The 16,518-nt window shown below is 40.9% G+C and overlaps 1 protein-coding gene across 4 annotated transcripts in view; it reads right to left on the reverse strand.

Moving 5' to 3' along the window:
* The window catches only part of PIKFYVE (phosphoinositide kinase, FYVE-type zinc finger containing), a 68,441-nt gene that overhangs the window by 15,341 nt on the left and 36,582 nt on the right, over positions 1-16,518 (reverse strand). For all 4 annotated transcript variants that reach the window (XM_074911046.1, XM_074911044.1, XM_074911048.1 and 1 more), the window contains 13 exons: positions 15,564-15,638; positions 14,803-14,910; positions 12,856-12,996; positions 12,028-12,154; positions 9,689-10,875; positions 8,175-8,275; positions 6,931-7,002; positions 5,160-5,331; positions 3,630-3,808; positions 3,035-3,148; positions 1,650-1,758; positions 1,383-1,537; positions 775-865 (listed from right to left, as the gene is read on the reverse strand). In XM_074911046.1, the coding sequence (XP_074767147.1) occupies positions 775-865; positions 1,383-1,537; positions 1,650-1,758; positions 3,035-3,148; positions 3,630-3,808; positions 5,160-5,331; positions 6,931-7,002; positions 8,175-8,275; positions 9,689-10,875; positions 12,028-12,154; positions 12,856-12,996; positions 14,803-14,910; positions 15,564-15,638 (2,631 nt within the window). The remainder of the gene's footprint in view (positions 1-774; positions 866-1,382; positions 1,538-1,649; positions 1,759-3,034; positions 3,149-3,629; positions 3,809-5,159; positions 5,332-6,930; positions 7,003-8,174; positions 8,276-9,688; positions 10,876-12,027; positions 12,155-12,855; positions 12,997-14,802; positions 14,911-15,563; positions 15,639-16,518) is intronic.

A 16,518-nucleotide genomic window follows, 5' to 3' on the forward strand; every position in this document is an offset into this window, starting at 1 on the left:
AACACAAGGCAACAGCAACCCAGCTTCACAAGAAGCTTATGACTATCATCTCTGTACGTTGCTTTAAAGACTACACTCTTCTATATAAACCTGCTTGCTGTCAGATCAAGGTTAAGTGCATTTTAGCATCTAACCAATAGATGTGAAACATGCATACAGCAGAGCAAACCCAGGTACTCATGAGGTTTCTTAGTGCACCTTGCTAATGTTAGAACTATTTGGAGTTCAGCCTCTCTGTATGGTGCTTCTAATGTCCTGCCTTGCATTTTGGACATTTTCTCAGAGTACCAGCTCACCAAAGGGTGGTTGCTCAGCATGCTGGCACATGGACACATCACAGAACAGCGGTGAACCTGAAAACTGATTATCAGTCCTTCCTGTTTTCATTGCTCTGTCTGTCCTGGTAATTTTTTGCCTTTTCTTTATCACAAGGGATAAACCAGGGTCTAACGAGGTGACCTCCTTCCTATCTAGGCATACACCTGACACCTGACAATGACTGCTCTCTACTGCCAGTATTCAGATTAACACTACACAAACACCACAGAAAATCATCAAATCCTATTCATACTTAGTCTTCTTCTGTGTAATATGGCTCTTGGCTCACATCTTTAGGAAAAGATACATATACTAACATGCAATTCAAGTTTTTACAGCTGAAAACTACACGATGCAGTAAAATAAGTTTATTAAGTGCACTGAAGCCAGTCTTAAGACTCTTGTGCTGCTGCAGAACAAAACCAGTTTAAGTAGCTTCTAGCCTGCTACTCATACCTTGCTTTCTTCACCTTGCCTCAGTCTCCCAGGGCTGGGTGGTACTGATGGACGTTTTCTCCCTTTCTCTTGTTGAAAGAGGTCCTGCAATCTTAAAAAAAAAAAACAAAACACAAAGAAAAATTAATTAAAAAATAGATTACAGGTATTAGCTGTGAAAAGCATAAGTTATGAAGTTTCTCCCTACTAGAATACAGCCAAGCATGCCTTCACAAGTCTTTATTGCAACCTCAGATGGCTGCTAACATGTGCCAAAGGTATGTTTCAAACGGCCAAAACCAAAACATTTTTTTCACCTCTGAGATAACTTCACCCAATTAATTGCTTCCCCATGCTCCCCTCTCTTCCACCTTCATTCAAATGACGCTTTCTCGTCTCAAACCCAAGTTGTGCTCTACAACACAATACTCTATCTGGCCTCAAATGGTTTTCTGTTCCAATCAACTAGCTCTGTGGTCTTAACCAGTAGAGGACATTCAGCACAAGCTCTCCTAACACACTCTATAGAGCAACTGCATCACAGGGAGAGAAAGTACAAAAACACCTTTTTCCTTCTATAACGAACACAGTATCGTTGTTGCTCATGATTCCAACATTTCTCCTCTTACCTGTTATTCCAGGCTTGCAGCATCTCACAAAGCCCTTGTTTTTTAGCTATCAGAGACTCAAAAACAGATTGCAGCTGCTGAGGTGTGTCTAATGATGATGAAAGCAACCTCGCTTGGATTTTCTCAGTCCAGTTTCGAAACTCCCCCTCTTCCATCTGCCAAAAGAAAATCTGTCAGTGTTCCATGACCAGAGATGACACTAGATTTGAGTGGCTTTTCCACACACTTTGCAGCCTACAGCCTGCTGATGCAGAAATAGTCCACTACCTCCTTTTGGGCAAAGAGGTCTTCCATCTTCTCTTCTCTTGTTTTGCTGAAAGTATCTGTTTTCAGAGAAGCAAGACGATCATCAACAGCAAGATACACTTGTGACACCCTGTGGATAGGGATGCAAAGAGTTAAGATGTGACTACCTAGAACATCTTCAACATTCTTTAACAAGAGTCTGAATGCATTTAAGGCTAGCGTTTAAGAATACAAAAGACAATATATAGCAGTCTTCTGCACAGTAGGCTATTCCACTGATTTTACAGGGAAAGCTAAGAAAAAATTAATTGGCATAGCAGAAAGACACACTGACATTCCTCTTTGCCACTTATTCTAAGCAGTGCAAGTTGTCAGAGAGGAATACAAAGGTCATACTAATAGCAAAGGGGAAGCACTGTGTCATCTGTGTCTGGGAAGAATCTGTGACTTTAAGCTACACCTCCACCAGAAGGGCTCAGACAGTCAGAACAAGTAACTATTTCAGTTCTCAACGAAGCTTCACAGATTCTGAAGTCAGGCAGTTAAAGTCATCAGCCATATAGGAATGCTGCCACCAGGCAGAACAGCAGCCATGCTGGATTTAATAGTTTCCATCATGTCTGTCTCCCACTTTTTTTTCCTATTTAGAAGGTGTCTAGGCCTACTGTAGTTTACCTTAGACTACAGACTGTCTGCTGCTATCATATTGAATAGCTAACAAAGGCAATGTCTTGTACACACCAGAGAGTTTAGTAGCCACATGACCAATACAATGAAAACAGTTCTGTTTGGACAACAGATCTGAGCAATGCCTTTGCAGTTTTTCTGGGCTGAAGGCAGGATTTAATCTTGGTCAGACATTCCAAAAAGGAACATTAGGATAGAGGTACAAAGTGTTACCTGCAGTCTTCAGATTAAGCCTTCTAGGGCCACTTCCTCTGTTACATTTTTAGTATTAGAGGGAGAAATTAGAAATACTTTAGCTGTGCTTGAGAAGACATTTTGTTAAAAAAAGGTGACATTTCAGACACCAGCTGATGGTCAACCTTTCAGTGGCTACTTAGCAGCATCATTCACCAACGCATTGTATCGCTCAAGTATCAGTGCAACACTGAGGGATGGAGAAGAGAATAATCTTAGTTTCTTCCTACTAGCTGTGTTTAAACTGATTTGCCACCAGATGAGAAGATGAGAGATGAGTACAGAGCAGGTAAAGGTAATAAGATTCCAATACCACCCTTCCTTAGAAGTACCTACACATGTAGATGTATTTAAAACCATTACTTTTCTGTTAAATAATGACTATTTAGCAAGTCTTACCTACACTAGCAAAAACGGTTTTGTGTTCTGCTAATAAAGATCCAAAACACAAATAAGCTGAGGAAGGGATTAAAAACAAAGCTTACTTTTGAGAGAAGTCCTTGAGATCCTGCAAAATAGTAACCTTTGACGGAGCCTGCCGTTTGATGTAGATCTTGGGGAGTGGGACACACACTTCAAGCAGCCGGATTGGAGAGTAGCTGAGAAGGCAATATGACAGCTATTAACAAGATTCTCCGCATGTAAGACTAATTCTACACCAAATGTAGTCTGTAGCCCTTATATGAAGAGGGGCACTGTCAATGTGTCCAGGGCTTCAGTAACTTTTAGCAGCAACATCACCCTGTTCATTTATCTCTAGGCAAAAAGTAAAACCACAGATCATGCTGCAAAAACAAAATGCTGAAAATTTTTGAGATTAGAGAGCAAAAAGTGCTTCCTTTCTGTATCGTGAACTGGAGCCATCCATTCTGAGGAACACTGCGCACCCCACCCAGGACAGCGATGGCACTCACAATGCCCTCTGCAAGCCAACACACAATCCTGCACTTGTAGTTACAGCGCAGTTATGCTATCCCATGCTGTACTCAAAGGACAGACCTAAGGAATCTTTACTAGAGCTATATACTTCACATCATAGTACTAAAGAGAGAGAAGGAAGTTTTCAGCAGTAGACCTCACCTGAAAGATGCCACCATCTGATTATAGGAAAAATACTGGTGATAGTCATGGTGAATGGAATGACCACAAGGCTCTGCATTGGCCCTTCGAGTGTACTGGTGCCCATAGAATCTCAGCTCAAGGTATTTCGCAAAAGACATAGACCAAGAATCATTGGAAAGGGGAACAACTGGTGTCACCTGAAAAATTGAAAGCCAAGTGTCTTGTTGTCATCCTTCAACCAGTTAAGGACAGGCTAACCTAGATAGCAATTTAATATTTCTAGTACCAGAAGTACCCACGTCCTGAAACACTCTAAATAACAAAGATAGCATTTATGCAAAGCTAAGGCCAACACATAGTTAAAATAAATCAGATAAAAACCAACTGCTAGTTGAGAAAGACAAGTGCTAAGCTGGGGGAGTGCAAACATATCCTTGACAGAAGTTTATATCTGGGATGCTATTTCTCTGCATAGAGACAATTTGCAACAACCCAGTCAGCTGCAGTGGTTTCATCATCTACTTTTTCCCTGGCGACTCTTCAGCTACAAATACACTGGTATTGCTCTGCTGTGTATTTCCAGTTCAGCACTACTTGCAAGCTTAGATTAGCCACCGCTTTATACATACTTAATAGCCACAAACATATTAATGTTTACACGAGCACACAGAAATAAAAGGTTACAGAACAGGTGTATGCACAGCAGTGTAACACTTGCCTTCAGCAATTACATTAACTTCCTCTAGGTATCTTTAAATCCAGCACCCATGTTTAAGCCAGCATAAGTAGGTGAACTGAGTCATCCACATGGGTAATTGAGATGTTATGCATTTCAGGCACTGCATGAATCTTTTTTAATTAAGTTTTATTCTTGTCTCTTCGAAGGCTCTTAAGTTTTACAATGTTTAGCTAGGGATGAGTATCCAATTGGTAATGTTTTCTTAGCTAAATTACAGAACAAGTTTCAGATAATACACAATCTTACTATCTTGTGTTTTTTTAAACACAATTTATCATTCCTCTAACGAAGATTTTGCTTACTTTCTCATGACTACTAAAGGAAGTCTAGACATCACATTGACACAACGCAGACTGTCCAGTCCACAGCAGATCAAAGAGTAGCAAGTGGTTTCAGCCAATTACTAAAGCCAGTAGGTCTCAGTGTCTGTTCTTCCCCATACATTCTTTTGATGCTCATACTGATTCACTGCAGGGAAGGGACCATACTTTTCACCTCTAAGAGGGCAACTCCATTTTTTCCACGTGTCAGAAATTAGTTTCCAGCAATATATCAACTTCAACCAAAGCCAGGTTTAACATTTCCAACAGGACTACCTCACATAAGATGTTTCACCCTCAACAACCCCAATTCTACAAGAGGAATTTGTAGATACCTGAGAATGTGTCTATCAGTAACAGGTTTTGTGCAAGTTTAGCCATAGCTGCAGGGATGAGCACTTTCTCAAAAATGCTGCCTTTCCATACAAGGCCAATTACAACAGGAATACTACATTGGAATAGAAATGATGCTTAAGTCCACAACCTTACCTGTTTGCACAGTCTACACCAGGAGTAAGTAAGAATGGTGTGCTGGTACCCAGGGACTGGGGAGTCCAGCTCCTTTAACACAATTTGCACACAGCCTTGCCCATGAACAAAGCGACGGATGTGGTGCACCATTGGTGTTTCACAGAACATGCTGGGGCATTGGTAGGAAGGCCTTATAGAGAGAAATGGAAACACTTAGGAATGATCATATACTAGACACTGCTGAAGAATTGATTCAACATATCTCATTTGCTTTTTAATATCATGGTACTATTTATCTTTACTGTAAAGTTTCCTAAGCCTTTAGTGAAGGCTGTTTCTGCAGAGTGAATTCTACTCATTCAGAAATAGCATGTAGAGAAGTTTCCTTGCCAGCAATGGCTGTATAGGTCCCAAAAGCAGTGAATATCACAATCTTTTTACAATGAATCACTTTCTGCCAATATACTCCATCTAGTCCACAAAACACAGATCAAGCACCTCAAAGTGCCTGGGCCCCAAATCAGAAGACAACTCTGGCAGCGTACCAGTGCAAAGGCTACTGAGGACAATGTTGGGCCAAAAAGCCTTCAAAATGGTAATGTTTCAACTCTTGAAGGAGGAGGTGAGCAAAATAGTGCCACATAACCTTTCCGAACAGAAAAACTCATGACTTTTCCATGAATGGATTTCTTTTAAGTCAGGGAAGAGAGACTGATATCAGAAAAATAAAAGCTGAATCATTCAGCTATAAAAGTGAAATACGGAATTCTTCAAAAACAGAGCCTAAAAAAGGCTCCTTGCTCATATGAAAAAAAAAGAATTTTAATTACTGAAACTATGGAGACTGAGAAGCATTCACTTTAGCACACAATAGCTAGTCAGCTGAGAGAAACAAGAACCTAAAAGCGAACAGCTAAGCTCCTCCTCCCCATTGATCAGCACAAGGAGAAATACTTGTTCCTCTAAAGAAAGCTGAGCATTACAAGCATTTTGCTACTGTAAGTGGTGAATGGAGAGAATAGAGTAATCTTGTCTTTTGAGGGGCCACAGGCTACCTATCCAGCTTCAGAGCCCACTGAGACTCTGTATGGGGTTCTGGCAGTACTGGTTATCGCTGAAACCTAACAATTTGCACCTCTATCAGATGAAATAAATTACACTGTACTTTGCCAGGGCTAAAAGTGTTCTGGACCATTCACATTAGCCACCTTGCAGATATGACCAAAGCCTTACTCTGAGATGTTCAGATAACATGAAAGGAGTAGGTTTTTTCCAGAATTCATATGAAAGTTCAAACAGGAACCTCAGAACATTGCAATTTGTACAGTTGTTAGTCTTGAAAAACAGACATTTGGAATACATGCTCAGCCTCTTAACTAATGGCTACAAGAAAAAGACCCAATCCTACAAGAAAGTGCTAAGTGAACACATTTGTCTTTATGAACTTGTAAGTCTTGTTTCATAATCAGTTCCACTTCCTCATTAAAGGAAGGAAATAAGAGGTACAGGGCCAAAGTGAGAAAGCAGTGGATGTATTTGCTTGTAAGACGTGAGCATAAGGAACTGAATTCTTAAATCCAGCTCATTTCACTACAGATGATAGTAAAGCACAGGGACCAACAGATTTAAGCGGTAAGCTTTACTAGGACACAAAGAGCTCTGCAGATGTGCATGCTATTCAAAGTGCACGGGAAGTGCAGCCTGTGAAGAGGGCAGCAGGTCAATTTCACCAAGATATCAAAAGGGTTTTTTTTGTTTAGAAAGAGATTTAGAATAAGTTCCTCCTCACCTGAAACAGTAGCGCTCCAAAAAAATCCCTAGAGTCAGGTCATTTTTCCCATAGAACTCCATGGTCACAATCCTAAACAGAGAAAGAAAAGCTTTAGAGGGTGGATGCTGCCACTGTTAGCTGTGCAATGGCCTTTAGGTGCACAGATCTGCATCCCCTGCTAACTTGTTTTCAGCCCTGTATACCTTCACAAACTTTTTCCCCCCTCTTGACTACCCTCCTAGATCCCTGCCCCTGCTGTCAAGTTTGCTAACGAGATCAGAGTCCCACTAGGACAACTTTAAACTTGACATTTAAAAGTCAAATACAATTCAACTGCACTTTTGAAGATCGTGTTCAAGAATATCTTGGCACAGAAGCCTAGACAGCTTGAAGCCTCAAACACTAACATTTAAACAGTTACAAAAAGGGTACATCCAGAAGATGAAAAGTGCTTTAAGAAAACCTTATTCTTCTAACAGATTTAATAGCAACTTTTGTTTTCTCAGAACCTGAGGTGACCAAGCCACTTAAAATGTTTAAGTATCAGTTTAAGTGCCACAATTCAGAAATCTCTAATATCAGCAATTTACATCCTCTCATTGTTGCTGTTTATTGAGCTTATCACCCCCTTCTTTGGTTCCTTCCTACAGGAACTTTAGACCTTTCCCTATAAGACAGCCATCTTTATATTTTCACCTGAGCAAGAGATAAAACACCAAGACCTGTCCTGTTTGTTTAGTAAAGCTAGAAGCATGTCAAGTTAGTTGCACACAACTAACAAATTACAGCCCCCTAAGCTGGAAATACAGTTAAAGCTCATAACGCTACTGACTATAACATGAGAAAGAGAGCAATATATTCAAATACCACTCTGAGATAATACCATCTAGAAGTATTGAGATTCTCTCAAAGCTTATTTTTGGGCTTGGACATTCTTCCATGTTTATATACACTAATCCTTCCCCACACGACTGCATGCAGTGCCCTCCCCACACATACATTACACTGCAGTGAAAGGACCAACTAAAGCATTCGGTTTTAGGCTGAGCTTTTCTCATTCATGCCTTGGGAATTACAAAGGCTATGGTATAGTGCTCTGGACCCACTTGACCGGGCAAGACAGAATTATTTTTGGCCACAGTTTCTGTTACAGGATGGGCACAACCTACCAAAGAGTCCTCAAAGAGATATCACTATGAGGCAAGCACTGACACTGAATTAGGAAGAAAGATATCTAAGTTGTAGAGGAGTAGTTTTCATACCAGGGGCTAACACAGGCACTTGGAGCATTGCTGGACTGAGCAGAAGAGCTACTGAAGAGAACACAGAGCCTCTGGTGGTTTACTGGACTCAGGCAATCCACCTGACAGAGAGAAAACACCTCATTTACTGGTTACAGACACCTCCATCTACACACAATTCCTCATGAGAACATTCTATTCTAGTATTATTTACAAGCGAATCTCTGCTTGCTCCTTTTGTACAGATTAACCTTGCATTGTCAGGTAGACTTGTACCATGCGTAATTGCTAACTGCCCTTTTTAGAACAGCATAACTAATATGCATAATGAAACCAACGCACACATGTGTGTTTCTGTGGAAGGAAAGCTAAGGGAAACAGAAAACAACAAAACATAAACATCCAGAGTCTCCAAAGCACTGTACAGTTTAGGACACCTTGCAGTCAAAACTCTGCCAATATGCCTCATTCACTCATTCAGGCTACAGAAAGACTTCCAACTTTGTCCCCTGTAAAGAGATTTACCACGCTGCTGCTGGAATGGAGCTGTTTCCCCTTCCACGCCCTACAAAACTATGAAGTTACCAAATACTTTCCTTTGATCGCTGAATAAATTTAAAACAGCATCAACCAGTTTGATCCAGAGCAAGGGCTAGTCACAGCCTGTAAGTTTACAGCCTGTGAAGCTACACAGATTTACATTTAAGCACCAATTAAAAAGTGACTTCTGCTGATGAACTTAGGGCTGATTGGTTCAGGGATCAAAATGTTTGACTATTCCAAGAGATCAGTTCTGCTACTCTTGTTCATAGACTTTTTTCCTAAACAGCTTCCAGTTCAAGAAAGTCCCAAGATCCTTTTCCTCAGATACAAGTTAGTTGCTTTCATGGCAGTTTCCTAAAACTTTAAATATTTTGATCACAAGCACATACTGCTTTGAAATTTCAAAGATTTCCCCCCTCCATTATGAGATTCTCACATTTCTTCACATCACCCAAACTTCTACAGTCAAATACTTGAATGTAATCACAGCCTCCTACTGTTCCCATGACATTAAGTTCTCTGAAGATGAAAATACTACACTTTTAGAAATCACCAGTACAAGCAGCAAGAAATCCGTTTCAGAAACTTCTTTAAGTCTGCTTCCCCTTCATGTGCTCATTTTCAAAAATCAGTCATGTACAGCTGAGCTGAACGGGCAATGTAATACACTGATTCTTGGCTGACTTTGCACATTTCTCAGAAAGCAGAGTCCCACAACCTCTTCCCCTCTCAGGGAAATTTTGAAGTCAGTCTCTTGTTCTGCTATCTTATCCACATCATCCCTGGTTATATTGACTTTAAGTGTCTAGAGCACTGCAATCTAAAATGCACTTTTGATCAAGTAAAAAAAAAAAAAAAAACAAAAAACAAAAACCAACAACAAAACCCACACATCAACTTTAGTTGAACATTTGATACACTATGTCTTTTGTATTACACCAAGGAGAAACTGATGTAACCCAGTTTTTTGCTAACATAGCTTTGAATCTTACCTTATGAGACCATGAGGATTCACTCTGACCTAGCCCCTTCTCCTCCTCTTCAATTCTGCACCCAGTTTTTCCAGTAGGGACACTAGACACATCCTTACTTTGGGCAAAGGGATCCGTGCTTTTCTGTAGTATCCTCCCTCCTCTGGCCCGATAGTCAGCCAGCATTCTGGCTAAGCTCTGGCTATCACCCAGATGTTCTGCTATTCTTGTATTAACCAACTCATGAGAAGGTAAGATTTGGATAGCCTTGGCTTGGATACTCCCATTCATCCCTTGTAGTCCAGAGAGATCCCGCAATAATTGTCTCTTCCTTCTGCTCTCCAACTCCTTGTATTCCTTATTGAGGAGAGGAGACCAATAAACTTGCTCAGGGAAGTATTCCCGGGCAGGGCACCTCATGCCCTTTTCAGTCAAAAGAAATGGTTCACGGAACATCATTACAGGAGAAATACAGAGAATGACATCTTTCAACTCCTGTTTAAATGCTGCAGAGTAAGTCTTAAGACGATCCTCAGAAGAAGTTACCTCTTCTGTGACATATAAACCAGTATCATCCTGGAGTGGGTCTCTGAAGACTCTCATCTGACTTTTGGACTCCGGCAGATCATCTGCCTGTTGAAGAGGCTCTAGTGTCTGGCTATCTAGAGCAACCAAGTGCTGGTCCATGCCATGGAGGGGCAACAGGGATGTTTCAGGTATTGCAGGAGGTACAGAGTTAAACACTGGAAATGGTGACTCCACTTTATGGTGCTCATGCTGTTTTGAGGACACTGTTTCCAGTTGACTATTCTCTTGGTCACCTCTCTCAAATAAAGTTCTTTGTTCAAGCAAGCTGACCTCATCAGAGGACACTGACTCAGAGATTACAGAAAGCTTTTCCGAGGACAGTTCAATGTCTCTGACTGCTGTGCTGAAATCCTCGCCATTGAAGAGGTTCTGTTGTTCATTTTCATCTCCTGGCTCCTCAATAAGGGAGTGAAAGGAGGTGTTTTTGGTCAGGGTAGGAGGCATGGCAAACTCATCCATAAGGAAAGAGATTTCCAGTTGGGAATGATAAGCCACACACACCATGAAGATCAGGATCTCCTTTACACGGGCCAGCTCATACTCTGCAGCACCACACAACTTGATAGTGCAACCCAGGTGCTGGGGACACCCTTCAAAGAACATGAGGGTTTTTGTCTGATCTAGAAGAAAAAAGAAAAATCACACAGGAGTTAGGATGGCAACTACAGTTAACCTGCTCTTGGGTATCTCACACACTGAAGAGACCGTAACAGAGACTAAGAGCAAGTAACATTGGTAGCACAATCCAGCTGCAGAAATTGACATCACTGTACTGAAATAACTTATTTTTGCAAGCAAAATAAGCATTTGCTATAAAACATCTCCTTGTTTGTAAAACAAGTCATCATAAAGTCCAAGTGAAGGCTGCATGGAACATGCTGGCCTAAACAGTGTATTCTAACATCACTGTAGACTCTGCACCAGCAAAGCAAAAGAACCACTACTTCCCAGGCACATTTGCTCACCCTTACAAGTCAAAAGCCTACAAGATTTTGAGTGCAATTTAAAGGCTGGAAGGGGACATGGGGAAGTGTAAGGGGAAGAGATGCAAAAACTGCATCTCCACAAAGATTTGCATCAACAGCATTTGTGCGTGCCAGCACCACTGCTAACCTGTCAAGTAGCATTTCTTCCTTCTTCCTTTGCAGATTTCCACTGCCTAAGGGGGTTACAGAGAAAAAGGAATCTGATTTCTCAAAGGTGCACAATGACTGGACAAGGGGCAGTGTGCACAGACTGCAACAAGGCAAATTTTGATTGGATACATTAAGGGTCGACCAGATGATCTTTTGAGGTCCCTTCCAACCCAGGCTGTTCTATGATGCTCTGCTTCTATGCAGAAAAAATTTTTATGCTGAGGATGGTTAAGCAACTGAACAGGTGCCCACACAGGCTTTGAAATCTCTGACTGCATTGTATATTGTTAGATAGCTAACAAAGTTCTAAGAAATCTGATCCTGCATTTAAATTAATTATTCCTGTTTTGAACAGGAAGTTGGACTAGACAACCTCCATGGTGGTGGGAAGAGAAAAAAGAAAAAACAATTTGGAAGGAAGAAGCCAGCCTAAAGCCTAGTCTCGTCTTAGAAAGATCACGCTTTTGTGTCCACAGAGTCCACTGTAGTCCCAAGATATAACAGAAGTAAATAAAAATGAGTAGGAAAGATAATACTTGATCACACAAGGCACCCCACAGTTCAGATCTACTTTAAGAGGAACAAAGCATTTATCCTTTCACACACAGAAACTAAGACACATCAAGCTTTACTCACCATTGGGCAACTGAAAAACTTGCATATAAAATTTATGACAGGTTCCCAAACGTGGTTTTGTCAACAGTTGATCCATTGACATCACTAAGTCTCCCTGGGTCATTCGACTTACCCGGTCTAACACTTGCTGTAAAAATGGAAAGAAGAGTAAGAATCTACAGTGCAAAGTAGGACATTAGCATTCTTAGCTTGCTCTTAAAAAAAAAAAAAAAAAAAAAAAAAGAGAGAAAAACAACCCAAGCTAGCATGACTCAAGAAACTCCTTACTGAGATGCAAACTCTGGGTTAAATACAGTCACACAAATACATACCCACAATATACAAGAATCTTAGAAAAGCAGTTGGGTAAATATTTCTGGTGACAGGTAAGACTGTGCCCTTCATTGAGGATATCTGGATCTGTTCAAGTGAAAAAAATTCTAGGAGGTACAGTGTAGTCAGCACAGTGCTGGCTATCAGGACCACAGCCAAATCCCACAGCCACTCTCTGGCTGGTTGTACCCTACCTCAGAGGGAGAGAAAGGCTCCCTAGGAATCACTGAGGATCCATGCAGGATTTGCTACAAATAGGAGTCAAGAGTTAACTAGAACCAAGCCAGGGTACAAGGACCTACCAAGCAAGGACACAGGAGAGTAGCTGTGAAGAGCTGAGGAAAAGTTACTTTCTAGGTTTGCATCTCTTGCCTTCTTAAAAGAGAATTACTGTTAAAGATCCCAGGCTTGGTTAGAGGAGAAAATAAGACAACTCTGCTTCCTCCAGAGAGTTCGATACAAGGAGAAATTAGAGATTCACCACAAGGCCCAGTCTGACTGACAGGAAATGCTCACCGGCTTGACATTGATAACCAGAGTGATACCATGCTCCAAGAGCATGTCCTGCGCAATTCGGGACACAGTCTTCTCAACAAGGACCAAGTTAGGCCTGACATCAACTATCCGCTGTACATAGTTCTTCAAGAACTCCCTTTCCTGCAGACGGGAATAAAGTATAGCGGTTAACTACTGCAAACATACCTGAAAAAACACTTAAATGGTTAATGTTACTTTCTCTCTCATTTATATACCGACCTTTCCTATAAAATGGGTAAATCAGCCATCATTTTTCCATTGTGCATGTTTCCCCACCCCCAAGCACAACACCCACTTTATTGGTAATTTGTTATATGCGCTACCTGAGCATGAGGATATAGTCCAGTGACAAGATGAAGTAAGAAACTCGCAGGAGAATCCCAACAGATATATATAGATAGATAGGCACTTTACATCCTTACCTAGAAAAAGGCTTTATGTTCAAAAGGTGCTAGAATGAGAGCATTCTAAACCAAAGCTGTTAGCAATATTCACCTTCAGATACATGCTAATGTTGGTGGCTGGCACGCAGAGACAATTCCATTCACAAAGAGTATGCCAGTGCTCCAGGCCCCTAGAAGTCTGAACGCAGAGCCTCGGTCTCTAAATCTGTACTTGGGGACAAGGCTTCTGGAGTGGGATCTCAAACACTGTGCAATGTAAAATTGCTTTTCTAACCACAGCCACCTTCTGGCTTCATCTCACTATCCCCCCTGTAATTTTTATTACCATGCACAAAAAGAGAATGCAGGGCTGCAACTCGTATCAGAACTAAAGCCCTACACTGCTAGAGGGAGCATACAGCTTCCCAAGCCAGGTATTCTCAGTTGTGTTATTGCAGCTCACATCAGTCAGGTTTTAGAAGTTCTGTGCAAGAGAAAGACACCACAAAAGCAGTTTGCCAGCTCCTCGAAACATAAACATTCATGTTAGTGTAGCAAAGATAAAGCTTTTGCTAGAAGCTAAGCTTTTCAATTGAACTAGTTTTTCTGTAGTATTTTCTGCCCTACAGGACTTTAACGCAGATACACAAATAGTTATGATCATGCTCTGAAGCAGACACTGAAATAATCAGAGACCAATATTTAGGAAGTATCATAGATACTTGTACCCCGTTCAGACAAAGGACAAGTCTCGGTTTAAGCTTCTAATAGAAAACCAACTCACTAGGCCAAGACAAGTTTTATTGCTAAAGCTTCCGTACCTGTAATCCTGTCTATTAATTACCAAACAGAAGTGCTCTTAAATGCATGCTAAGGAAATAGTCAAAGACAGAAACAAACATTATGCCCCAAGCTCAGTAGGGCACCCTTGTTACCAGTATCCTGGAAAACACCTGAAGACTGATTCTCAGACAGGAATGAAGGGTGTTAAAGAAAAGGTCTATCATTTCAGTGTTTTTATACTTAAGGCACCTCCCTGCTCACAGGGGTAAGGCACCTGTTCCAAAGTGACATTTTGTAGTTCATCACTTCATTAGGCTGGCTGTTGTCCCATTTTTTCAAGCCTGACAAGAAATAACATGGGTGCAACCTAACCCCCGCCTATATAACTTTTCTAATATTTCTTCATGCACCTAAACCATATCTAGCTCTGACCATCTGAACCATATGTTCCTTATACAGTGTATCATTAAAAACAAAACCTGCTTTCTAAAATGCTGAATTTAATTGAGGCTCATAAGAGATTGCTCTCAGTACATGTAATGATGACAAAAACCCTCAGCACAAAACTACAGGTTTGTAATGTATTTACTACAGCAGTTTTCTTAGCTACCTGCTAGAAAAGGAAATTTTTCTCTTTCCTATGCAATGCCACACATTCAACTCCACCTTACACCATAAAATCAGATGTGCACTGACCATCATTTCATTTGAATCACTAGACCTCAAGTAATTTTCACCAAGAACAAAAGCATACTCTCACCTGAAGTACTATAGGGTCTATGCAGGTAAACTTTGTTTCTTCTCGATAGAGGTACTCAATTGAGCATTTCAGCAGAAGAATTTTGGGATTTTTTAGGCAAGAGTTCATCTAAGAAAGACACAAAAATAGTTAATACAAACACCTGGAAAAGTACACAAGAAAAGATAGATTTCCCATTAATTATTTTTCTTTATTCCCTCCCAAAAGCATCTCAGCTATCCCCTCCCCACAGACTCAACTATACATTCTTCCTTCTTATGAACATGTTACGCCCAGTTGTTGGCATTTCACAGCTACTGTCTAGTAAGAGTGGACATTTCTACACTGACCCCCAAGAACCCCAAAGACTTGATACACTTCGGAGTCCCCATCCAGATCACTTGTACCTTGACCTGCTGTCTTACTTAAAAGCTTGCTTTGCTATATTGTCATAAGTCAGAATCACAAATGCCTTTTTCTGACTAAAACCTGAAGTAATTATCAGATGCCTTCTGGGGTGGTGAGGGTGGAAAGGATATTTTTCTACACATGCATGAGGAAAGTCGTCGTGTGCGTGTCATGTGTGTCCCCCCGCCCCCGAATCTCTGGGGTAAAACAGCTTGGCTTTAAAAACCATTCTTGCTTAAGGTCTCAAACTAGAGAAAACTTGCAAACCTCCTGAGTGGTCAGAGAAGCTTCACAACACAAAAAAGGAAGTAACACCAGACTTGTTTCCTCAGCATGCACTACAGCCAGCACTTGATTAATCAAGTCTGCATTACCTTTTTGTGTGCAACATTCTTAGTGCAAACAAATCCATTCACCACCATGGAGTCAAATTTCTTTCCACCAGGGATCTAATAAAGCAAAGAACATTTTTTAGAACTGTCATACAATCCCATAACTTCTAATGCAGTAAACCCAGTATGTAGAATACCTATTGTAGCTGATGTGCAAGCTTCAGCTACACCCTCAATTATAAGATGAAAGATCAGATACAGTCATGCTGCACACACAACTCTTTTCCTTTAAAGTCTGGCAAACTAAGGACAACAGAAAAACAACTACTAAGTTATAGGATTTCTACATTACTCCCAACACATGTGTATTCGTTAAACCGGGTAGACTTTGGAAGATAGTAAGGCAACCTAACTTCTGTAGGCCATAGGGAGCCATGTACCACTTCCATTAACAACAAACAAGTTGTAAGGAAAGGAAAGAATTAAAAAGAGAAAAAGGTGAAAACCAAACCAACCTCTACCTACTATTTGAACACATAAAACACTTGACTGATGTGCCTACAGTCACAACCAATCACAGAAATAATAAACAACATGAAACAGGTTTCTGAATGTTTCAGAGGACATTTCTGTTATAAGCATGCAAAAACAGACAGCTACAAAGAGCTTTCACCTCTGAACATCTGCTCTTTGAACTGGAGTTTCAGGAGGCAGCAACAACTGATGCTGTCTGAAGAGATGTCACAGACCTACCACCAGAACTGTAAGACTGTCCTCATATCTTACATGGTTTCCAAACAAGAGGCTTCCTGAGGTGAATTTTGCCAAAGAAAAATGAGCCCAAGCCTTTGATCTTCAGTCACACTAGCTCCTTGGATGCTAATTTCACATGAGCCTCTCAGAAGAAACTGTGCATGCCACAACTCCAGCCTTACAGTTTGACAGTGTCAACACTGGGCTCTCTGGCAGAACTGGATGCACCATCCCACAACAATTA

This window comes from Athene noctua, chromosome 7 (assembly GCF_965140245.1).
Source record: "Athene noctua chromosome 7, bAthNoc1.hap1.1, whole genome shotgun sequence".
NCBI classification, from domain to species: Eukaryota; Metazoa; Chordata; class Aves; order Strigiformes; family Strigidae; genus Athene; species Athene noctua.